Here is a 27,823-nt window from a genome sequence, read left to right as displayed (position 1 = left end):
TTTGCTATTAAAGAAAAATAGCGTCCGTCTTTTTTTAAATTTAATTAATTTTGTTTTATTAATATTAGTTTTATTACAGGTTAAAAAGTTCTGTTATTAATGTAATTTTGTTAAATTTATGTAGCAGACCGTGTTGAAACTTATTTTAATAATATATTTTTTGCAATAAAATGCCATTGGTATTTTGATTTTTGAAATCATTCAAATTTTATTTAATAATCACTTAGGTATGTGATTTTAAATTTTGTACATACATTTTTAATAAATCAATTAATTACTTTTTTACTATTTTGAAGAAACTTATTTAGAGACGAAAAGTATCTTAAAAGTTAAGTTATGATATAGGCTGTCACTATGAAAAGTTTTATCCACATCCATAAAATAGTTTCAGCGTGATGTCCGCACAAAAATTTGTCTGTAGATTTATTCTATTCTTCGTAGTATTAGTATGTTTTTGAAGTATCACTTCGTAAATATTTTGTTACATTTGTTAAATGACAAAAAATAAAGATGTTATGGTTTAAATTTCACATATCTATTTCAATGTATTTATTTACGTACATGTATCATACAACAATAAACAAAACAAAACAACATTAGCAATGTTTAATCTATCGAGCATAAAGTTCAATTTTCTGCATGTCCCCTCAGGGATACTAAAATCCTCTTTCTATACTGAAAGTTTGAATTAGACCATTGTACTGAACCTGGGCAATTCGTTTCTCTAAATGCGGAACAATGTATGTAGAACTTTTCGCCTTACCAATTTATTTTATAATTAGCCCGGCATGTGTCATTGTAAATAATTAGATATCAGAGGACAATTAAAAATGTGATTGAACAGAATTTGTGTGCCGTTTAAATTAATTAATAAGGGAATTAGGCCTATCTGGATACTGTCTTATTTAATTACCACTGAAGTGCCGAGAAATTTAATCAATTCACCCTCATCTGAACAATATCGCCGAAATTGTTGACCGAAGGGCCCTTACGGTATAAACCAACTGAAATTATGCCATTGTACCGGCAAAAACTATTAATACAGGAGAGTCTCGAGATTGAATTCCTGTTATTTAAATAGGAATCGATTACTTCCATAAACAGTATCCGTTTTAATTGATGCTCAATTAAACCCGGTCCATGAAAAACCATGATGTGGCACAAATCACACATAATTTCTGCGACACGATTAAAAAACCCCAGACAAAAACACGAATCTTTTCCACGTTTTCTCGCCTCCGAACATATCAAAAGGAAAAAACCCCGTCCCTGACACCTTTTTTTTGTGTTGTTCCAGAGCGTTGATCTTATCCGTCGCTGCGGCGAAGTCAATTTAATCCAAAACGACTTTCTCACATAATCTCGAACAATATCAAAAGATAACAAAAGGGGAATGAATGGTGAAAAGAAATGTTTCTATGATAAAAATCTAACCACCTTTTAAGCCCGACATCAAGAACCAATAGGTCCAAGACCAGATGCTTTCCGAACAGATTAGCCGCGTCTTTGTTTCCACGTATCCACGATTGCACTACTTGGTTTATTCGGTTACAAGGAGGAACGTGTTTTTCGGATTGTCAAAGCATCGGCCTCTAATTCGATTGGGCCTAATTTTATCCCGAAATAAGTTCCCCCACAACAAACTGATCAATTCGATTACGGCACCGCAGTAATATGGAAGTTATAACGTCCAAATCAATTTATACTCGGGGGAAACGGAAAACAATTTTAACGTTATTAGGTTCCGTTGCATTTTTCGGATTTATTATTATGTTGTCAAGAAGGTTATTGAGTTTCACAACCTTAAATAAAATAAAATGCACAAATATCAGCTTAAACAAAGCTTTATTAATCGAAATAAGAACCACTGAGTTAGTTTCCCATTGACATTTTTGTCAATAAGAAACTAGCTTATTTATACCGATGGAAAAGAACTCTGGGGTTCTGGAAGCGACGAAGTCGTTGAAGGCTTTTTGTGCATGTTTTTGATTTTTAAAGCATTTCTCATCTCGAAAGTTGTCGAAGAGAAGTCACTTCAAGAAAGGTTTGGTGAGTATGGCAGAATAGGCTGTCTTTCGTACACTGCAGTGCCAGTTGTGCGACGTGTTGGTGAGCATTGTCATGAAGATTTGCCCCCCGTGCACTTACGCTATCACCAGTCACAATCCAATCGAGAATCAGACTGTTCACGACATCTAAAAAAAACTTTTGTTCATTTTGTGTGGCATTCACTTGTCTAGCGCTTCAGTCTTTCCAATCTGTTTTAGACGACTGAAAATTGGTATACACTACAGGATGAATTTGTGTCAACTAAGGGCCTCAGTTGGTCTATGTTGGTCTCTGGCCAGCTACTATGGTCATTATCTTTAAGACTGTCGTCTCCACTGTTGAATTTTTGGAACCATCATCGTGCTGTACGTTTGTTAGTAGTTTCTATGCCAAACACATGGATGATGTCACGAGCAAATTCAGTCGCTTTTTGGTCTTGTTTGAAGTGGAACAAGAAAATTGTACGGATGGATAAGAAGCTAATCCATACTTTAATCAAGGCCTAATGAATAAATGGTCAAATGATTTCAAACAAAAATGAATTTACACGTATAGATAAAGCAAAACACGTACTTTTAAACTGTATATAATCACACATCAATACATTAAAATTTGTCCGAATACTCATCATTAAGAAACTAAACAACAAAAAATGCAGTAACTTTCTTAATAATCTAATAGAAACACATGTTCGACTGTATGTTTATCTGTAATTATTTGGCAGACGTTCCTTGGGCGTACGTCTAAAATTCGATTTCAGATCAAATGTAACAAGTTTCGAAAGTACCAATAAAAGTACGTTAAACCCGCACCGCAAATATTTCCAGTCCAAATAGCCGGCGTATTCAGTAGCAAATATCTAAAGTAAACATCCTTCTCATCTTCATTTCTCTAAAATGCTTTTGAGGTTCGGAACATGTCCGCATATGTCATTTACAAACAGTTAAACTTTACGAGGGCTTTTATTACTCGTACACTTTTATTTAGAGTTTGCTGTAAAGTTTAGTAAAAATGTGAAACGTTTAAGGGCTCATTATCTGACGTTTCGGGTTTTCGGCGGCGGTTTTAGGGGTGGATTTTTCTCTTAAATATTTATAGGAACATACAAAGTGGCTGGAAATATTGCAGGATATTTTATGTTACATCTTCCAAAACACCGGCATTCGATATGCAAATATGCCTTAGACAATATTTCTAAATAAATTTGATCTATCCCCGCGGTTCTCCCAGAAGACGTTGTTCTCCCGAAATCACAGAACGTGAAATTCCACCATGAACGTGGATTTAGACGGTACAGCGTTTTCGTCTCACGTCCTTGACCTATGGAAGATGAACGTCGCGCCTTGTTAGGCCCCCGATTCGGGGCGCTTATATTATTTAACGGTTTGTCAAACCTTTGCTCGAAACTGTAGGTACACAGATTGTCGCATCCATTATTCTGACTTAGTAAACTCCCTCGCCGAAATTTATCACCCTAACCCCGGCGGGATAATATTTATCCTCTCAGAGAAAAAATGTAGATAAAATCCGCCTGCAAGTGATGTTGGTAAATTTTTAATTGTTTGAAAAATTGCGATGTTAAAAGGTTCCTTTGTAGTGAAAAACAATTTGCTCGGCTAACACGTTTTAAAATTCATCGCGTTCCGTGGCATAAATCAAAATTAAAGGGGGCGCCGTAGTACAAGACCGTCGAAATATTTACACGAACGACAAAAGAACATTTAAAATGGAATAAAAAATAAATTAGACTAAACAAAAGATAAACCAAGTCATTGTTTGTAGGCAAAGCACTCAAAGTGGAGTCCGATGCCATTGTTTCGTCGGGAAAGCTCATTTAGGTCCCGGAACGCTCCAAAATATCCTGTTACTGTGCCTCCATTCCCCCACTGTCAGAATTGAAATTTCGCACTGCTTATTCTGAACCTTAGTTGCTAGTTTTCGTCGACAACAAGCTCAGTGTTAGAGACGCCAAAGGATTTTACGTTTGATGTACAATTAGAAATATTGTAATTGGAGCACTTATTGTAATATAACAGCCGGAGCTGAGAGATTCTGGTAATTATTTCGTTGTGTGTTTAATGTAATTAACACGTAGTAAAACACCTTATAACTCATACACATTGTTGTCATTATTAAAAATTGCCACCTTGTAATTAAAGCCCCGACCCTTCTTCATTCATAATCAATACCTCACATTAGATTCCCGACAGCGTCTGGATAAGTAAGCAGCTTCCCAGAGAGAAGGAAATTTGTGTCATCTACAAAGTCCATTACCTAAAGCCGTTCTTACAATGCGGTATCACCCAAACCGACGAGTCCCAACCAATTTTGTCTCACACATCAAAAACCTCGTTTTACCACACGTAAAAGACAGTTCGTCATAATTATCCCCGAAGCGGAGAACGAATGGGAAAAATTCTTAAGACACAACTCCTCTCGTGGGTAGCTGCGACCCACAATCATCGATCATGCACCAAAACAGGATTAGTGTTTCCCCCGAAACAACACCACCCCCCGATTTAACACCCGAAACCCCATCCAAAACCGGTTAATCCCCTGCATCGCTCGAAGTCATCCGGCCCATCCTGCCGGAACACGCACAGGTAGGCGTTAGGTAAGCGGCTTCGCCGGGGATAACGGCCGTGGACGCGCCGCCGAGTAATAAATAGGAGGTTGCAGCCGAGGGATGATATTATTCTCAAAGCGTGACCCGCGTGTGAATGCCGGAACGCCTCGGGCGTCTCCACGAACAAACGGGGTTTTGTGCCCGTGGTCCCGCAACGTCGTTCTCGCCTCCGCACAGCCCTAACGCTCCTGGCAGCCACCCCGGGTCTCTTGCGTACGCTCGGCACGGATCAGGAATAAAAGCTCCTGAATATTTCAGTATTAATACAATTTCTAAATAAATTGTTACCGGTGTTCACTGTCTTTAGTATACAAAAGGAGGGGGTGATGTATCGAATTGTAAAACAATTACGGTAATCAACCGCCACAATTGTTGAATAATGTGACTATTACTCAATTAATTATTGAATGTTGAATGCTGGGGAGTTTGCTCAATGGTTATTCAACAATTGCGGAATGTTTAATTTGAAGCTTATCAATCTAGCTTTAGAATTTTTATCCAACTGGATAAAAGTATCATTTATGTTTTTAATAATAAAAAATGACAAACGGAAAACAAAAAATTGCATTTTGTAGATGTATGAACCAAATAAAAAAATAATACGATTTTTGTAGTCAATGCACCCTAAAAATGTAATGTAATTTTTTTGTAAATCAATGTTCACATATGGATAATAAAATTATCAACCACACAGAAGTCACCATAATTATGCTATTCAATAAAAAAATTCTCCAAATAAATTTTTCGCGTCTGGCTCTCATTTTTCGGAAATTAATTTATGAATCAAAATGAATATTTAATCTAAAATCCCGATTTTAATTAATACATTAAAAATTCCTATTCGGGATTTCACACATATGAAAAATACATTTGTGTCATCAAATTTTAAAATTATTGATTGAAGCTCAACATAATGATGGACAAATTAAGAATTAATTTTTTATAATATATATATATATATATATATATATATATATATATATATATATATATATATATATATATTTTATATACTCAATTAATTATCAACATCTGCCTCGATCAGTCTAACGATAATAGTACTAAACTGAAAATCTACAAATATTTTTTTAGTACGAGTCATCTTTCTGAACAAACAGAATATTAACAGTATTTTAATAATGAAAACAAAATTTATTTACACGCATTAAATAATGTATCAATTACTCAACATCTGTCTCGATCAGACTAATTTTGTAGTATTTCAAATATTAGTTGAGAATCAGTCATTTTCCTGATTGAATAAAATAATTTTTAGAACTATTAATTGTACTTCGAGTTTGGTTATGAAAAAAATTAATTCAAATTTACTTACAAGTATTAAATAATGTATCTATTACTCAACTAGTTGTTCTTAGGCATTATATTTTGGTAATACAACATTTATCTCAATCAGTTTAATTCAGTAGTATTAATCAAATTTTATTTTTATTTCCAGTTATTTTTCTGAATAAATAAAGCAAATTTAGTTGTGCAAAAATTAAATTCATTTACAATTTTTATGTAATTGTTTTTTTTTGTATTATTTACTGGTAATACATATTTCAAAACCTGATTAATAATATAATGTTGTTGTTTTATTTTAAAAAATTCAAACTGTTTAAAAATCATAATTACAGTGCTTACCGCCTTCTCATTTTCAATAACCACTCTAGTAATTTTGACATAAACATGCACACAAACATTTTGCTTTGTTGAAAATACGAGCTACACATGTCCTTTCAATGATTTCATATTTACGGAATAAAAACACGGAATTCAAATTAATTAATTACCCTTTGAACAAAATCCTATTGTTCATTGGGATTTTCAGGTATTAGTTACTACCCTGAATTCAACCCTACACTGTACAATCCGCATAAACATGGACAGGTTTCGGTATACATCGATTGTATCTGCACCATAATCCATAATGTGTATACCTCGGGCGTATTGGGAATATTGTCTAATACATAATAGAAAATCGAATCAATTATTCAATTTCTAAGAGATATACGGTGTTATACATTCTGAAATATCTGTTTAACAGTGTTGCGTTTGCTCCGGCATAAACAATGGGCGAAAATATACAAAAACATTGATCCCTTTAATTAGCTCTAATTAGTGTTTTTCACTCCTTCGGCGGATCAGATTTAATAGTTGCCTGGCAAGTGTAAAAATAAGAAATCCCCCTCTGAGACCGATCTAAAAGGGCCGATAATAGATCGTTCTCATTTCATAATGAAGGTCTTATGGAAATCGCGACTTCCGAATTTAAAACAAGCAGTGCCTCTCGGGCCACTTCCTTAATGACTGCACACAATTCTTTCGGGTTAATTTGCATAGCTGCGTCAGCTTGTTCAAATACTCCACTTTCTTACATCTATAACGACTTTCCGGCCTCGGTCGGTATAAAACTCGGGGGCTAGAATTAATAGAAAAAGTGGCCCGACGAAAAATAACAGTAAGAAAGAGTTAATATTTACATGGTTCTTGAAAATTAAAGATAAATATTAACTGCACGGATTTCCGTTTGGGTGATCCATTAATTTTGCGAGTTTCGTAAACAGGGTTTTATCAGGCGGAATTATTAATTATCGTTGTTCGATGTTTCTTGTGAAGTGCACGTTTGTTTGATTTTGAAATGATGCTTCATAATCATAACAAGGGTGGTTGTGAAAAATGTTTTTACCTACAAAAGCTTATTAATGATTTTTCATTTAACCGACGCACACTATCTGTTGTTTTTATCAAACTATTTTTTAACAGGCGCAAATCCAGGGGCGATTGAGTTTTTCCATTTTTTATTTTAATTTGAACACGTATACAATTGTTAGCATTTATTTTTAATTACTCAAATAACTAATTAAAACTAAAAAAGTATATTTTTTTATCTATAACTTCCCTCATGTGATATTTCAGCAAGACGAATTGCTTTGTTTACATTTAATCTTTATATACTCCATTCAAATTAGGTATGGCGTAACATAAACAAATTTTGTTACATGATATGGACGAGATCACAAATAACAGATGGATAATATGATAATATGTTCCTTAATGGTTAATTCGGAAGGAAATTTTGGTACTGAGGCATTTAGGTATAAAGAGTATTGCGTCACACCGGTTACATATTTACTTAATTTATTATTATATATTTTAATATTCATTGTTATATTATATATTTCCAGTCCAAAATAATATTTTTTTAATATCTATCTAAAAATATTATTTGAATAATTTTCAATATGGCCCCTTCGACAATCACGAGTACTCTGTGCACGAGTGAATATGATATGAAATGATTCTTGTTTACTTCATTCCGTACATTATGTGAATACACTATAGCATACTCTATAAATTTGACAAATTAATAATTTTTATTAATAGATATTCGACAAACAGAAATATACTTTTTTAATCGTAAGTTAGTTTACAATTATTTTTTTAATTTTATCTATACATATAAATAAAATTGGAGTGTCCGTTTGTAATATTAAAATAACCGTTTTTTACTATATGCATATGAATATAAATACGGTACATACACTAAAATAACATTTTTTACAATTTTTGTCTCTCTGTCTGTCTGTTTGTTCCGGCTAATCTCTGAAATGGCTGGACCGATTTTGACAGAACTTTTATTGCAGGTAGCTGATCTAATAAGGAGTAAGTTAAGCTACTTTTATTTTAGAAAAATTCTTATATTTTAGAAAAATAAAGTAATGTTGCAATGTCCAAGTATAGCTCACGCTTACGTTTTTAATAATTTTTTGGGAATATAGGAAGAATTAGAATTATTTATTTTTACTTTTTTAATGATTCTTCAGGAAATTAGTATTAGTAAAAAATAAAAATCCAAGTTATTAAAATGAAACTATGTAATTTAATCAGTATGTATTTAATCGTATGGATTTTAATTCTATAGATTTTAATTGTATGGAAATTGATCGTATGCATTTTGATCGTATGGAAAATGATCGTATAGATTTTAATCGTATGGAAAATAATCGTATGTATTTTGATCGTATGGATTTTGATCATATGAAAAATGATCGTATGGAAAATGATCGTATGAAAAATGATCATATGGATTTTGATCGTACGGATTTATATATATATATATATATATTTATATATATTTATTTAAGACTACCACTAGTAATTGTAGCAATTAATGCACCCAAGAAATTTTGAGTATGGCTCATTAGTACTCATATGTAGTAGAAATTTTCTTCGAAACTAAATTGTTGGAGAAGACCGGAATTCCTTCAAATTTTGCTTTCATAAGAAATCTATTTCACAATAATTTTCACATGAAATTTTTATAATTAAAAACTGAAGAATAAAAAAGAACCTCAGGTTTGACTCCCTCAGAATTAAACTATTTATTATTCAAAAAATTATGCGATGACAAAATTAAATAATATCGACGAGAAGAAGAAAGGTTCGCTTGGCTTATTAATAGATAATCAATCATCAAAACTCCGTGAGTTAATAATTTTTTAACTATTGTACCACCAGGTTTTCTAACTTCAACCCTTTTGTTCAGAGCAGATAAAATTGTAATAATCAACCCATTTTTTATTACATGTAATACAATAATATGATCAATAAAATGCTCATTAGCGTTGCGTGCAAGAAGAAAATTGGCAATTGTCAAACACCTTTGCTATCCCCACTTAATTTATATGGAATCCATTTGTTCATCTTTTTGATGAACTCGTTAATGGTGGATTCAAGATAATTTTTAACTTTATATTATTTAATTTCTTCGTTGGCACAGGTTTCAGGACGACCTTGATATTGTTCATCTTCAATGAATGTTCATTGCAATTTGCATCGTCTGTCGTTTTAAGTTGATATTTGAACTGAAGCTAATTTACGTGGATTATAGTACTTAAAATAAATCATAAACCAGAACGTAGATTACTTTTTTAGTGAACTAATGTTTGACTTATTTTGAATCCATTGTATAAGTTTGATGAAATAATAACAAACCTGTAATTTTTAAGTGTAGATGTTTAATTCACACGTTTGCGCAAACATTTTTCTAATTATTGCTGATTATAATGGTTCTTCAAAAACCTTTTATAAAATTTTAATGACCTTATTATAAAATGTTATGTAAAACATATTTGCGAATTATTTTTTGTGTGTTTTTAATTTCGTACAAAATAAACGAAATGTTTTATCGAAATTAAAACTAAATAGCATGTTTTCAAAACCACTTTGTGCACATGAAACTTTTAAACATGCTTTATGTAAAAACCTTTTTAACAGATTTATCGACTTATAAATTATATATAATATATGAATGAAATAGCAAAAATCGATTTCCCGGAAAATTATATCGTTTCAAAGAGTTCCATTTTGGATAAAATTTTAATGAACGACCCACGTCCACACAACCCAATTAAGTTTATTGAAAAATCAATGAGTTTATTTCGCACACCTTCGCTGGCGTTAAACAACGTCAGGGCCCCGGAAAAATAATTAAGAGTGTAGTCAGTTACTTTCGCGAGCATAAAATTAACGGACGACTTTCCACCAGGCAAAATATAATTGGTAAAGATCGAAATTCCAAAGCCATCCGGCCCCAGCCCCACCGTTTCCACTTAATTGAGATAACACGCCTTGAAAGAGACACACGAACGAGATGAACTCTATAAATGCAAATTCGAATGGGTCCCGCATTAAAGCCAAGAATACACTTTAACAACAATATTAGAACGGTGGAGCGGTGTCGGAATATCGTAACGAAAGTGTTATTTAAACGGGCGCAAAACCCACAACGAAAATATTTAAATTCCGTTCGAATAAATTCGGCCGTTTCGCCGCAACGGGTAATTTGTCCGGTCGGAAACGTGAAAGGGCCAAGAGTCGCGTGTTTTGTGCCCATTTAGAAAATTAAAATCGCCTCATCTCTGTATTATTAAAACATCCGGGTTTTTGTCCACGGGGTAGGAACAGACGCCCGACGCCGCTAATTAGGCCGAACCTTCTGCATTTCTAATTTGCAAACCGGAATTACTTTCGGGCTGGGGACATATCTGTATTTGAATTTATATTGCCGAAAAAAACCCAAGCGTCGCACCGACGGGGGTAATTATATTAGATTTTTTGTTTTTGTGTTTCGGGGTTTTTTTTTAAAATGCGGCACGTGAATTAACCCGTTCCGAAGTTTCTTATAGTTGTTTTTAATCTGCATAAAAGGGGTTAAAACGTTTTTGTGTGAGGATTTGAAAAGACGCAGTAAATACACAAAAACCGACGAAAGCTTTAAAATTTCGCTTTATCGAACTTCTTGAAGGCGAGAAGCTCAAGAAATTGAAATTGTATGATTTCATTTATATTTTAACATAATGCAGAAGTGAATAAATGGACTGTTCACAAAAGGATTTGTGGGTGCTTGAAACACGATTATTTTATAAAAATTTTTATTCAAATTTCAATGATATTTTGTATAAAATTTGATATTAATTAGTTTTCAATTCTATTTTGAATGGGTATTATCGATAGTCGTCAATATGCGGATTATTATTAACAACTTTTAAAACAATAACCAGTCGCAATACTGTCGAATTGATTTTATTTGCATTGAATTTTAAACATTTAATTACTCCCATGTGTATTACTAAAAATGAACGAAACACAATTAAACTAAACATGAACATTATTTAATCTTTTGTCTGTTATTTAAAATCATTAAACAGCCGGAGGCGAAATTTATTATCCACATAAAGAGCTTATTAAAAATGTAGATATATTTTTTGTAAATACCTATTATAAATAAAGGTTGAGTAAGTATATTTTTTGTAAATACATATTATAAATAAAGGTTACTTGCCCTTCAGATGTTTAACTTTAACTTATTAAATAAACTCACTTCGAAATGTTGTAGTTTTTTAATTTAATAAGACCTTTTGAAAGGAATCTTGTTTAAGCTTGCTTTTTCTTTTTTTTTTTTTGTTTTTTGTTTAGCTGTATTTCATTTTAGTGCTTTCAATGTTGCATTACTAAATTATTTAAGTTACATTATAAATTATTTTGTTTAATGAAAAACATCTGACACATTATTTCTAATTAGATTACATGTATTTTATTTAATTTTTTAATATTTTTTCAAATATATCTTAATATGAGGTCTTTCTAAAATGGGTGGTCAAAACTTGGGAGTACTTAGAACACGTCCAATAATGTCTAAATCTACATAAAATTTCAAAATTTCTTCTAAGAAAAAAACAGGCCCTCAAATTTAATTTCTTACTCATATTTTCGTAACCTTGGGTTTAATCGTGTATAAATTGTACCTTAAATTTATTAGTGAACTTTTTCTATAATGACACATTGGTTCTATGGTTTTTTCCCATTTTCTCGTCATAGTCGTTTTTAAGATATTTTAGTTTTAATGTTTGAGGAAAATTAAAGTGACATTAAACACCTCAAAAACGACTATGATAATTAAAATGAATCAAGACTAGGTTTTTTCCACAATATATAAAAAATGTGAACAGCTTAATAGTTAATAGCGGCTATGGTACTATAACAAAATAAAAAACTTTATTAAATTAAATTGTAAACGCTCCCAAATTTTGATCACCATTTTAAAAACATTATTATTCTATTTATTCAGCATAATATATACAGATTGTTAAAAAAAGAATGTTAGATATTTAAAGAGGTATAAGTTGTATGGTATTGTATTGTATGGTTTGAAAATAAGAAAAATTAGTATATTTCAAACCTCTCATTTTTGTATTTTATCAAATTTATTTATTGTCTTTATATTTTATTTATTCAACATAAAATACACTTAAAAAAAAGAAAAGTAATTGTATGGACCAAAATAAGTAGAAACCAAAATGGACCAAAAAAGTTGAAAAAGAGATAAGGATTCTCAAATGAACGATTTCAGAGTTTTGGAAGATTATTCTTTTTAGAAATATTTATTTGGAAAAAAATTGCAACAAAAAACTGCTTATTTTGATCTACATTATTATCTCTTGAAATAGTTTGTTTCTTTTGAACAAAAGTTTCTGCTCCAGAAATTCAATATAATTACACGTTTCGTCAAATAAATATTCAAAAAAGATTCCTTAAATTTAACTCACATTTTCCGGGAATTAATTATTTTATAAAAAATATATAAAAGCTGGTATCACTATTTTAATGAATAAAAATTCAATTTTGGAGGTATTCTCCCATATGATTTTTATTATAAAATAACTTGATTTTATCGAAAAATATAAATATAATATTTAAAAATAAAATCAAATTCTCCAATTTTCCGTTCATCAATAAAAAATTAATCTTCTCATTTTACTGTTTTGTCCATGACATTCACCACAACGTGAACTTAAGCCGAGCAATATCAAGCTTTTGATACGTGCATGAAAGCGCCAACAATATTTATGTGAAGACCGCCTCACTGAATGCGTGTGTCTGTTTTGTTTCAGATGTGCCGCCGGTGGGATGTTCGGCGGTGAAGTACGGCGGCTGGGAGGAGATCAGCCAGGCCGATCTTGGGGTTTGGGCGCCCCTCGAACTGGCGCCACCCTTCATATCACGTATGAGGTCAGCTTCATTACAACCGATTCCGAAACCCCCGCTTTCAGCCGCTCGTCCTCATTAACACAGTCTATCCTTTAATATAAGTTGCGGGGATTATTTACTTGAAGGTGGTTGGGGTGGTGCGACGTACAAAACAACATCTCGCCTCTTGATCTTAAATATTTGTTTGTCAGTTTTATGGACTGAAATTGAAAAGTTTATAAAGTTTACTTTACGAGCTGTAAAAATGTATGGTCCAGTTTTAGTGTCTGGAGCTTATTAATCAAATCTGAATGGATATTTAGGAAACTTGTCACGAACGGGGTCAACAGCACCAAACCCTTGGAGCCTCTGCGAACTAAAATATCAATTTCAAAGTTTAATATATTTTTTCACTGGGTCGGTCGGGATCCATCGAAATCTGCAAGAAGTTATGTAACAGACGCTTGACATGCCAAGTGATAAATTGTTAATCTCTTCGCGTATCCCAATATGCTGTAACTAAAATCGATACACTCACCTACTTGTGAGTCTTGTAATAAATATTTCCCACCTTATTCTTAGCTGGATACAATTGAATTTTTCAAAGAAATGTGATCCTTTCTGTAGGGGGAGAAAATATGGGATAATAAAAATACTTCAGTTACGATGCCACTCACGAAAATAAAACAACAAGCCTTGAACGTAATGAGTAAAAGAAAGCTCGGGGGATGAAATAAACACGAAAATTATTATATAAAAAGCTCAATTAGTTAACAAATTAATGACGAGCATCAAGGGACTAATTTCCTTTAACGCGAAATTAAATTTTATTACACCGGGCTACTAAAAGAAAAATAAAGAAAACGGCTGCGGTGGTGTATTAAGATAATTTTACGTTCTAATTTCATTAAATGGGCTAATGAAAATTAAAAACGTATAATTTAATTTAGCGTTACCGAGAGTTGCACGGCGTCCAGTTGGGAACAATGAATTCACCACACAACAAGAACTTGATACTGCACACAAATGGTAATGAATATGCAAAGTTCAAAAAAAAGGCACTCACACCCAAAACACACAATGCCCAGCCAGCTATCTACACTGAGCGTCTTTTGAAGTGGGTAGTTTGAATTATTTAAAAAATCGGAATACTAATGACAAATAAATTTATTAACAAAATAAGTTTTAATAAACAGTGTAAGCTCTAATATTCTATGATTTTTCAATTAATAACCACAATTCATCTAAATTTGATGGTTTTTAGTGTTTTAATCGGGACTTCATATCGTACCATAAGTTTTCAATTGGATTTAAATCCGGACTTTAAGGAGATCACTCAGGAACTTCAACACGATTATCTTTTTACCAAAACAACCTCGGACATACACTATCGCTCATATGTATGTTAGAGCAACAAAATAACAAACATACATAACAGTCGATTTAAATTTAAACAAATAGATCATTTGACAGGACGATTTCCAATTTTAACAGAAAGAATACCCCGGAAGCACCAAAAGTGGCAGAAGACTAACAGAGCTCTTGATAGGAAAATAAAAATGCTTAATGCTTGAGACCCTTTTATCAGTGCATTCGTGACATTCTGGAGAATCATATGATTCCATTTGCTGAAAATAACATGAGTTTAAGGTCGACCATTCCAGGATGTTAACGATCAAAAAATCACGTCTAAGTTAGTTAAAGAACGGTTCTCAAGGATTACGTATATTGGCCAGCACAAAGCCCAAACGTTAGTCCAATTGAAAACCTTTGAGATGATATTGATCGGAAAATCCATGCAAAAAGGTTGTCACATTTGAATGAACTCTACGAAAAAGTTCAAAATCAGTGGAAATAAATATCGGAACGAGTATATTGAATAGCTAGTGAAATCAATGAAAAAAAGTTATTTAAAAGTTTTTATAAAGAATGGATATGCCACTAGATACTAAATAAAGGAAGGCTAAATATACGTAAGATTGCGTTTTTAAAACTTGCTATACTTTTGACCCTTGATTTTTTTTTCAAATATTAATAAATACCTAACTAAATATAATAATAAACAATTATATTGTCGTATTGTTATTATCAAACATACTACATAACTGTCAGTAATATGAATATTTACACATTTATCAAAACAAATGAAAATGTCTAATCTTACTCTACATATGAGAGATAATGGATGTAACAACAACAAAATAAGAATATAGTAGCTTTTATAACCATATATAAAACAATAATAGTTTTTAATTTGGATAAAATATACATATATAACACTTTAAAAAGTTATTATAAAAATAACCACTTCTTTGCATAGAATATAAAATATCTGTAGAAAAATTTTTGTGCCCGTATCACGCTGAAACAATTTGATGGATGTTGATGAAACTTAGCGTAACAATAGCCTATATCCTAAGTTAACATTTAAGATACTTTTAGTTTCTGAAAATAAACAAGTTTCTTCAAAATAGTCAAAAATCTAATCAACTAAACAGTGGCGACATGTATTTTTGAGTAGCAAAACCAGGAGCCTTCAGATTCAATTGGAGATAGTAATTAATTAATTAATTAAAAATGAATATTACAAGAAATGGAATGTTAATTATTTTATGTCTTCATGCTTTAAATGTAAAATAAACTTAAAATACCTAATAATCTAAAGCTGCAAATATTCAAATAATATTACTGGTCAAAAAAATCATAGAAAATATTTTTAAATTTATTTAATCTAGTAAATTCAAATTATCCACATGTTTTAAAGTGTTTTGTGAGTCGTCACCTGCAATCGATACAAGAGACCTGTGTCAATTCGTCGTGGACCGAAACAGTAAACAATTTCCCAAATTGCTTTCATCTCTTCCGGCTTTTTGGCCTACATCTTTGCAGTAAAAACGCCGAGTCGTTTTCTAAATCAGATTTTAGTTTACATTGTGATCATTTATCAAGCTCACGTAACCGAATATAAGTTAATATTTATTCTTGTTGAGACCCACGATGATAAAACAGTCCGGGATCGTCTCCCAAGAAAATTTAATGCTTCGCAGGAATCGATGCGAAACTAACTTCATATTTTACGTTTAAAAATCCGAATCCGAAGGTAAACATGACAAATATGGGAACGGTGGCGGGTGTATTCGACGGAGACATTGTATGTATTTAGTCGCTTTATCGAAACGAAATTTTCATGCACCACGTACTTAACGGCAAAGTATAAAGTTAAAAGTCGTGTTTGGAATTTTATCAAGGTTCAGATGTTGATGGAAACTAAACGTTTTACTAGTAGCAAAATTGAAAATAGAGTACATGAAATGCGGTTTAATCTGAACTTGTTTCCGTTCCGAAGTTATAACATGCATTTTTTTTTAATTACATAACTGATCAATTCAAAATTTAAAATAGCAAACCATGTATGAAAACATGGAAATTAATTGAAAACAAACGTTTCGTTTTTTTACGTGGAATCATCAATTTAAAATATTTTATGGAGCACGTTTCCTGAACAAGAAAAATTGATTAAAAACAGAACTGTATAAATCTTACGGAGTTTCAGACCGCAATAACGATTCCGATTGTAATTCCAGTTCGGTTTTCCGGGGGTATATAGTTACAGCGGACGATTCCAGTGCTGTAAGTTGTCACAAACAGCATCCGACAAAATAGTTGTGGTCAGGATATTATTTATATCCCCGGGAGTTTGTTTTTGATGTAGCGCATTAATATTAAAAAGATTTATTTAACGGGAGGGAAAACCAGTGTTGTTTTACCAAAAATTGCATTACTCCTCCCATGAGACTGTTTTTAATTAAAAAAAATATACATATCAGAGGTATAACAAAAATTCGTCCGTTAAAATACTGAAAGAAAAGGTGTTGAATCGTCGCCGAACTTACAGTGATGGCCAAATGAAGCACATGTTACTATTTAATGTCAAATGCAATCAAAAGATTTTATATTTTATTTGCAATTTTTTATTAAGTATCTATAGCAAAATAATTTCTACTTAAATTAAATCTTAATAAAAAAATGCAGAATGTTAGTAATCACAAAAACACCACACATTTAAAAATTACATATATATTAAATTATTTATATAAAATACCCTTTGTTCATTAAATTAAATTCTAAGACACCCAAACTAATAACTACAATTCATCTAAATTTGACGGTTTTTCGTGTTTTAATCGGTACTTCATGTCGTTTCATAAGGTTTTAATTGGATTTAATTTCGGACTTTGCTAAATAATCGAGAACTTCAACATGATTATCTTTTAACAATTTTTTACCAATATTATTCAATAAAACAATATAAGAATAAACTTATTGTAGACTCTACAATATAGAGTATTATTAAATAGTGCCTCAGAGACAAAAATTACACCGAAAGTGAGTTATTCAATAAAACAATATAAATCCTAGTAAGAATAAACTGTATATTCTACAGTGTAGAGTATTATTAAATAGTGTTTCATGGATAAAACTACACGAAATTTGCTTATATCCACAGTGAAACATGGTGGCGATTCAATTATGCTATGGGGAATAGCTTCAATTATTCTAGCCTAGGTCCTTTCAGTCTGATTTATGTACAGGGATAAATTAAACAATTTGCTTCCATATATTGATGAAATGATGCTCTTAATAAATGTATATCAACATGAAAACGATCCCAAAAACACAAGCCTAAAATTGTGATGGATCGATGTTTTATTTTGCACAATTTTCAGACCTTACAGATAACATGAGGGATCACGTTTGTAACCCAAATTCGACAAAAATTTTACATATTAAAAACTCGTAACATAATTTAAGAAGCTTGAAAGACTATAGATTAATTGTATATACGAAAAATGAGTCTATGCCACGGAGATGGGCCAAAATTAAAAACGAAAAGGATATTATGTGTGAATGTTAAATTAAATAATACAGATTTAATCATTATATCCAGCACATTTCAGAAAAATATATAAAAAACATTTTATAAAATAAAATTATAGTAATTGTGTTTTAATTTTTTTTTTTTTTTGCTATTTTTTTGGCCACCACCGCAAATATATTTGTTTCCGATTCCGCAGCAGATTAATTAAATATAATGCGGTAGTTAGAATTCCATTAGTGTGTAGACGCAGCACAGAAAAGAGTGGAAATAATCTGGATGACCGTTCGGATAAGCGTAGAAAGTTGGGCGTCGCGACGCTGCCCGGGCCGGCAACGCGTCCCGACTACGCTTCCACCGCGTCCCGCCGAGTCATTTGTTATAATTACTAAAACCAAAAACAAGGAACGGTCGCCCCTCGCAGGTTTTATCTGACAATTTATCGTCGGACGCCTTCTTCTATTTTCCACATTCTACAAATCCACCACGCCACAATTTAGTCCTTTTTATCCTGGATAATGTAATATTATGTTGCGCGGTAAATCTTGTTACACGTTAAAAATGTACATCTTTCTCTCGGCGCATCTCTAAATGCGTCTTCCGGCTTACGTCTTCCGTGTTAGTTCACGGCGAAATTTATTTATTAACGTTGCAAATTTTAACGTGCCTTGTCTGCATTTTGTTACATTTACTCGGATGCGGGACACGGGGAAATTACATGCTCAAAATACATGTGTTAAGTGAAGTTATATTCATCGTTTCCACGCCCTTGTCTTTTATATTGTAGCATCGTCTGGGGTAAAATTACCATTACATTTTAAATCACCGTCTTTTTCAATATTTTTCAGTACATTTTTTCGTGTTGGAAGATAATTAAATCGTTTTTAGCTCTGCAAAGGGATCGAATTTAGAAATTTGCATTGTACTTTGTACGTGTGGGTTATTACTACGTAACCTGAGGGGTTTTACTTGCAAAGAACTCTTAGAACCTGTTTAAAAAAACTTTTACTACTGCGGTACATTTTTACATTTGTGGTTGCATAATCAGTATACTTTTATCATGCAATTTGACAATCCTCGTATTCATATTTCTAAGCCAAGAAAAGTTTGTTTAATTAAAAATTATTTCATATCAGATTTCTTTTGATCATCCTTATATAAAGTAGTTCTGTTTACGACTTCTTTCTCATACGTATCAACTTACCTTCACTTACAATCAAGCTTTAGTAACTTTGTAATTTTACTACTCAAAAATAGATGCCGCTACTGTATAGTAATTTAGTTTTTCTCTTATTTTGTCACAATTGTTTAAGCTTTCAAGATAAAAAATATTCTAAATATTGACCCGGAATATAAGCTATCAATATGTCTTGTTTTCTCAAAACACTTTCAAGAATTTCGGCGTAATACGTGTACAAGCAGGAAATTCTTAATAGAATTTAAAAATTGGTACATACATAAAGGCAATAAAAGCTTACTTTTTGAACAGTGAAATATTTAACAACAACGGTGAAATGCCTAAGAATTTCTGATTAGTTAATTACTCCCGTGTTGCCTAACACTAATTAATAATACAAGCTGTTCATGTTTAATCACAAAATTGTTTATAACAGTTGAAAACTTTGAGAATATTTGTATAACCCAATTTATAGAGATGTCCACATAGATAAAAAAGTAAAGTCAAGCAGAATAATTTATTTTTAGTCCCTTACCCCACTGTGGTGACTTCTTTTTAAAATTAAATTAATATCAATGTCGTTACTGATTAGATTTCTATTTTTTTTTATTGCTTTTAATTACTCACTTACGGCCTGTAAAGTTATTCCAAATATAAATGAAAAATTTAATAAATCTTGGTAAGTTAATAACGCCAATAATTATAAATTATACAATATGTTAATTTGTGAACAAAAGTTTGTGTTTGGGTTGGTTGGAAACTCAATATTTGGATAACCCAATTTATAAAGACGGCCACCAAATCAAGGAGTAAAGTCAATGACCGTGTCTTTTGAGAACAACGAATCAAACAATGGATATAAATAGAAATATACATACATTAAATGACAAAGAAGTATAATGAAGGAAAGAGGAAGAATTTCCTTTCAGACCCTTATCCCTCGATAGGGACTTCTTTTAAAAATAACTACCTTAATTTTTAAAAGTCAATGAACTTAAACATACGATAAAAAGTTTTTACAAGATCGTAGTTTTATACCCAAAAATAGATGTTGCTGCAAATTAAATTTCAATTTTTTTTTTGTAAATATTATTTTACTTTTGAAGATAAAAAGTATCTTAAATGTTAACCCAGAATATAACCCGTAATTGTGGAAAATTTCCTTAAAATCTTTCAAGAATTTCAGTGTAATACATGTACAAACAGAAAATTTTAACAGGATTAAAAAGATTATTAATTTATAAAGGCAATGAAAGCTTACTTCTTAAGCATTGAAATGTTTATGACTTACTCACTTACGCCCTACAAAGTTATTTCAAATATCGATGAAATAATAATTCTTGATAGGAAACTACTAAATAATATAAGATGTTAATATTTGATTGTAAAATTTATATTAGAAATTGTTGGAAACTCAATACCCACTATCCCAATTTACAAAGATGGCCACTGAAATCAAACACTAAGGTCCATAACTGTGTCTTTTAATAACAACGAATCAGCCAATGGAAATAAATAGAAATATACATACAGTGGACAACAAAGTAGTATAATGAAGGAAGGAGAATAATTTCCTCTCAGACCCTTATCCCGCGGTAGCGACTCCTTTTAAAAGCACTTTGCCAGGATACAAAAAAGTGCGTGGAAACGTCGCGACGCAGGGTCGGACGACGAATTTTCCAACTGATTGGAGAACAATCGAACGAAACGATTTGTAAATCTACGAATGGGGAAAATCAACATTTAGTTGTCCATTTATAGAAACAAATGACCACCGCTCGCATACGTATATGCTTTTTGAAAGAGCCGTATCGCTTTTATATGGCGATGGTTCTGGTTTATTGCCCTTTTTATTCGCAATTGTGTTTTTCCATTAGGGTCGCTTTTTTAAAAATTCATATTTTCGGTATGCCACATTACAAAATTGACCAGATAATCATCAATTTGAGTTTCCCATACAAATAAAAGACTGAATGGGGCTTTGTTACATCGATGGAATATTTAATAAAGCACCTTTATTTATTCATTGCAACGTCGATTAACGGCTATCAAAATTGAAATTTAATCTCGCTTGCAACTATGCATACGTGGAATTTAGATACGTCAAATAATATTCGTATGTATGATATAATCCCAATCTATACTAGTTGCGCCAATATTACTAGTGCAAATACATAATCCCGACCTATTCAAACTACGTTTTCACAAAAAATTGCCGACCTTTAATTCTAATCTAGAATTGATGTTTGTCTAATGGTACTACGTATGGTTTCACATAATGACTTTTACATTTAATCCGAAATTGTTGCTTGTTTGATGAAAGTCGAAGTAGGAAAACAACACCCAGAAACGGTGCCCAATTGTGGCCGGTTTATATGCTGTTGGTCAGTGCCCGACTGGTGCTATTAAATTCTATAATATACTTAAATTAAAACTTAATAAGCTACAACTTAATTACGCCCCAGTCCGTCGGACAAGGGAAGCCACATTGCGGCCGTAAAGTTTTTGTCCCGGCCAAAACAAAAGACGAACTACGTGTTTATAACTTTATTCGATATCCGTGCTTAATTGAAAATTTAATAATGGAACCGACAATTTTATGTACTGGCGTTTTAATCAGATAGATTTTCACTTTTTCGTTTGGGTCGATTAACGAGAGCGAGGGATCATTATTCACTGCTAGCAAAATACATCGACAAAATTACTTTGGAACTGAATTGTTCAGGGGTTGTAAACAATTATCCGACACTCGTCGATTGTTTGCCGAAATTATCTGAGCAAACACCTTTAATGTCTTTAGTTGATAATACAGGATTGTCGCCGTATAAAATGCCGAACATCAGCACAAAGATTTACAGTTCAATTATTACGTTCTTACCACATCGATGTAAATTTATTTTATTTTTCTACTTAGTAGGTACCAAATCAGGCGAATAAACTGGTGTTATCGTTTCAATAATTTCTACGGTGGTAACTATTTTGGGATATTCTGGACAATCTTCAATAAAAATGGTTGTAGCTTTGAATTAGACTGTCCAATAATTTTTAATATAGATAACCTAACTTGATATTAATTAGAAACATCAAAGTTTAATTACATACGTCGTTTTCTTAGTTTTTTATAGCATGTCGCCTATATATTAAACATACTTAACATCAACTTATTGACTTTAATACACATTGGATCAAGGGCCTTTAATAACGAATAAATTAACACTGTTTTTTATTTAGAAATATCTTGGCCAAAAGATCCGTTCTACATTTATTAACATAAATCTGCAATAGTATTCAAAAAATATATGTATAAAACTAAAAAATACTAGGATCAATCTAGTTAAGTAAATCAACCGTTTTCTTAGTTACATCTTATCAAATTTAATTAAAAACTGATAAGATTAATAAAAAATATTCAGTTTTTTTTAATTAAGTTTTTGACATTCTTTATATAAATTGGTATCAATTTTTTTTTTGTACGAGATAAATGATACTCAAGCATAACATCTTTACAGTAATAACCTCTTGATGATTTCTATAGAAACCACCATGTATAGCAGAATGATGATAAAAACTCTATTACTACATTTCTAGGGACAACACTCCTAAAACCGATAAGGATTTATTGAATTTGTGCACGGAAACTGAAGTAAAAAAGTAATTTAAAACGGTGGAAGATTAATACGGGCACTTGTAGGTTACGTAGCTTTATTCATCAATCACGAACGTCAATAACCGAGATTGAAAATGCAGCATTTTTCCTTAAACAGGTTCACTCGAAACCGGATATCGCATTGATCCCTTTATTAATTATAAAACTGCAATTAATAATTCCCATTTGAATTCCGCGAAACTTTATTTAAGGGCTGAATGCAAGATACCATGCCGCCGCTGATTAATTGAAAACACTAATAGATGGAATGTTAGAGGCTCGCTTCTATTATTAACGTTTTACATAAAATATGATCCCCCAGTTTCATTAAAACCGGATTGATTAATCTTTTTTTCTTGATGAATTACGGATTTTACGCAACCGTAATTCTAGTATGGTACACACAAAAAAAAATTGTACACGGCAATTCCGAAGCGAATCTTAAATTTCAAAATAGACATGAATCAAAATCTGCGACCATCCATCTTCATATACGACAATTAGTGTCTCAGGACTTTTCCTCTTATTTTTCACTTTTGTAACAAATGATGTTGAGATACTATTTATCTTTAAGATTTATTAACAGTATCTGGTGTCCGCATTATTTGATGCCTATTTCGTCGAATTTTAACAACACGACTGAGAAGGTGCGGAAAATTTTGTTTTTTTTTTGCTGCTCATGGGCTTAATGCGAGGGAAAAACATTTCTGGCTTTTAATTTAGTGTCTGGCATATGATTAATAAGCTACATTAAGTTATCTGAAGTAAAACGCCTCTTCAGGAAAAACACAAAAATAAAACCAGTGATGATATATATCTTAATTTATCTTTCCCTATTATAAAACTGTTTATAAACCGCCGCATTTAGGTATGTTTTATATTTGTAAAAAATGTTGCAAATTATTCTCCATTAAAACCGGAGGATATTAAAAGAGCTGTGTTAATGACAAATTGTTGGATATACCGAATGGCAGTAAAGTCAGCAGTAAAATAAGAATTGCTTCGGTCTATTGTCTTTTGATGCGCCAGAAGACATAATAAGCAATAATTGCAATTCAGCAGCAATTCAGAAAACAATTACTTGAGAGTATAAAAGCAATCATTAATGTTTATTGTTTAACGTTAACTATTTTAATGTGTATTGAAGTTTATATGCGCTTTCAGAAATCGCTTCGCACTTATAATCTCGAATTTAATTAATTTTGAACCAATTTCAAACGCTCATTCATTTATTATTAATTAAAATTCGTTTTTTTTTTAAACGAATAAACAATTTCTCCTTATGATCTGTACACAGCAACACTCGAAATTATTGCGGGCATTACTGGAGGAGAAACAGGAACATAAATTAGATTTTATATGTTTATAATATCCGAAATTGTAGCTGTGCGTCCTATCGACTCAAGTTATCAGTTTCACTGGTCTCTGGGGTCCACCTACCGCAGCTTATAATTGAAATATGTGTTGCTTTTATCTTATCTACGTAACCGATCTTTATTTCCAATCCTATTACGTGGGAATTTTAATCAAACTAACTTTAATAGGCCGTTATTAACATTATGGTTATTTCACTAATTGAGTGTTTAGAAAACTTAATTCCGTTTGATGCTTGTACTCAAATTTAACCTTCTATTCAACAAATAAAAAATGAAAAATTTATCAAAATTACACCTGCAGTATGCAACAATTTAAGATAAGAAGTTTAAGATTATCCAGCAAAAATGAATGAAAAAAATAATATGTAATATGTGTTTGTGAATAAATTCCTTCCATTCTTATTTGAAGACCCAGACTCAGAGCAGGTTCCAGGACAGAGTATTATCCAGCTTCTCTTTCTTCAGGTCATAACTACATTACCTAAAATGTAACATCCTTATTTCTGTTAAAGGTGTAAATCCATTTAAAAACATATTATAATAACCTACAGCCAGTTTCTGTACTGAAAATGATACACCCTATTATCCTGCCTTCCCTTGTCAGGTCATGACAGACTGAATTTTTAATCTCATCATTATAATGCACTTTAACATTGCCGGAGGTTTAATATTTTTACTCCTGATGAAGGTGCAAACTCACTTGAGATTCTTGGCAGATGTAGCAAGTAAAAATTAATATCTTAGCAAATTTTGTATGAAAATATTGTAATTAAAACATATTATTATAACAGGTAAATATACAGAAAGTGTTTCACGACATTATCCCCTTCCTCAGGCCATGACAGACAGTATTTTTAATTTCATCATTGTAGTGCACTTAGGCATTGTAGGTGCAACCTACATGAGATCCTTGGCAGATGCAGCAAGTACAAACTAATATCTTAGCAAATTTTGTATGGAAATATTTTAAATAAGATCATATATTAAATAACTTTCAACAAGTAACTGTTCAGAGAATGTTACACGCCATTACCCTGCTGTCCCTTCTCAGATCATAATGAAGTACTAAAAACTAATATCTTATCAAATTTTGTATGGAAATATTGTAAATAGGAACATATTGTAATAACCTACAGCAGGTAACTGTAACAGAGGATGATACACCCCATTATCTTGCTTCCCCTTCTTCAGGTCATGATAAACTGCATTTTTAGCATCATTATTGTAATGCACTTTAGCATTGCCGAAGGTTTAATAGTTTAACTCCTGATGAAGGTGCAAACTCACTTGAGATTCTTGGCAGATACAATAAGTAAAAACTATTACATTAGCAAATTTTGTATGGAATGGATATATTGCAAATAAGAACATATTACCATGATAATAAAACCATGCATTTCGTAAAATATCAATTTCAATTTGTGTAATGGATTATTGATATATGTTGCGTCATACGAACCGTTTATACGGTGCAGTTGCAAATGGGTCGTATATTTCAAGATTGTCAAAAATTGAATCTAAAATATACGATGTCAATAAAATAAATATCTTATTTTACCAAAATTCAGTGTCCTGAATTTATGACCACTAACAGGAAATCTCATATATCTCCCTATCTCTGTTAAATTTCATTTCCCCGGATTATGTGCGCCCATTTTTATGTTTACTATTTTAATTTGCACATACGAAAAAGTGGTCCACTTTTATGAAAATAAACGACTGTGGATACGTTGAGTTAATTGGAAAGCCAAAAACAACAATTATAGTGAAGGAGTGGCGTTTAGCAGATTTATTTTTCCGAAATTACTCAGACAAGTTTTTGCGGGCAGGTAGTGCCGATTCGGAGCCGGAGCTCGTAACGCCCGGGACATGAAATATTATATCTGGGATGTTAATAAATCTGCCGTGAGCGAAACTGATTACACGGTATAAAGTTATATAAAATATGTCCTAAACTAAAATGCTTCACGCTAGAATGTGTTGGTAAATGGGGCCGCATTTATTAATTGATTTACGTTGCCTTTATTTGATGTTATAAACATTTCAATAAAGAACGTCATAAAGTTTTGCTGTACCGGACAAGGAAAAATATTACAAGTTAATTGCACTGGTGCTGGGCCGTAACCGGGACAAAAACCCCCAAACCAAAATCATTTTGTAACCACTTATAGGTGATGATTAATTATAGGCAATTAATACCTAATTCAATATCGTCATGACTAATTAGTCCGTCCTTTCGATACACCACCATTAATATTGGATTATTTTCAGTGATCATTCCGTGACATTTGATCAGCATGTTAATTTAATTACATTTACATGCCAGCTGCAATCAATGTTGTAAACATTGCATTCAAATTTAATAACAATTTATTAGAATTCAATTATACCCGAACGTTTAATTTTTGGACGATAACGAAGAAATATAAACAGCACGTGATATATCATAATTCCATTATTTACTCTAGTGTAACATTGTATCCGATCCTCCGAGATAGAAGTTTGTAAGCGTTAGTTCGACCATGCAAAATACGTAAGTTTTCGGTTGGCTTTAGCCGATTTGGCCATGTTTCAATTTACATAGATATTTCCTATTTAATGGCCCGAGATAAAATACAAACTTACCGCCCATGAATAACTTTCAATATCCTCGACTTTTATTACTGTTTGTTATTGGAATTCCGCAGCGACTTCTCCTACTGGAATTAACAGATATTTGATGTTGAGCACGGACCTTTGCCCATTCCGAGAACAACTTTACAAATAAATATGCTTGTTGTGGTTATTTTTTGTAGGTACGCCAGCATTAGGATTTCTTTGAGTATATGCTAAGTTACTCTTCGATAACTTCTGGACATCATTACATTCGCATTTTAAACTTGCAGTCTACGTGACATAAAAAGTCAAAAGTACAAAATCACAATGTCAAAATTTCAGTTTTTTAAATCAATATGAGTTAAAGTTAAGTTTTTATGCCCCTAGAGAGTACAATAATATGCGTAGACAACAGTGAGTACATGAGAAATGAAGACATTCCTCCCAGCAGGTTTCTGGCCCAGCAGGACGCCGTATTTTTACTTTGCAACACACAATTAAGATCACACCCTGAGAACGATGTGGGTTTAATATCTATGTCTAATTTGGACGTGGTGTGTCCCCTGACCAGCGATGTGGGTAAATTGTACGGCCTCCTTCACAACGTTAAGCTACAAGGGATCATAGACCTGAGAAGAAGTTTAAGGCTAGCCCAATTGGTACTACAGCACAGATTGGGCGTAAATCACAAAATGCGCATTTTCGCCTTCGTTGGTAGTCCAGTGACGGGAAACGAGGAAAGTTTTGTTGAGATAGCTAAGAAACTGAAGAAAGGGAACGTAACCTTGGATATCATAAATTTTGGTGAAGACACACACAACAACGAGATTTTATCAATCATCATAGACACCATTAATGGGAAAACGGGCACCAAGAATCATCTTGTGGACGCTGGAAAAATTCGAAATCTAGGGGAGGCTGTTACAACCCTGATACCTGATGCCAG

At 32.1% G+C, this 27,823-nt stretch overlaps 1 protein-coding gene and 1 long non-coding RNA gene across 2 annotated transcripts in view; one reads left to right on the top strand and one right to left on the bottom strand.

Annotated features, from left to right (window-relative positions):
• LOC109599388 (uncharacterized) overlaps positions 1-27,823 on the top strand; it is an 85,790-nt gene that overhangs the window by 48,281 nt on the left and 9,686 nt on the right. The window contains exon 4 of the mRNA XM_049963221.1: positions 13,132-13,249. Coding sequence (XP_049819178.1) covers positions 13,132-13,249 — 118 coding nt within the window. The remainder of the gene's footprint in view (positions 1-13,131; positions 13,250-27,823) is intronic.
• On the bottom strand, positions 13,247-27,155 carry LOC126264627 (uncharacterized). The gene is made up of 3 exons (XR_007547307.1): positions 26,908-27,155; positions 13,457-13,583; positions 13,247-13,399 (listed from the first exon to the last, which is right to left on the bottom strand). It is a non-coding gene; the product is annotated as an uncharacterized LOC126264627 (long non-coding RNA).

Source organism: Aethina tumida, chromosome 2 (genome assembly GCF_024364675.1).
Source record: "Aethina tumida isolate Nest 87 chromosome 2, icAetTumi1.1, whole genome shotgun sequence".
Lineage (NCBI taxonomy): Eukaryota > Metazoa > Arthropoda > Insecta > Coleoptera > Nitidulidae > Aethina > Aethina tumida.
This window is presented reverse-complemented; position numbering and strand designations above follow the sequence as displayed.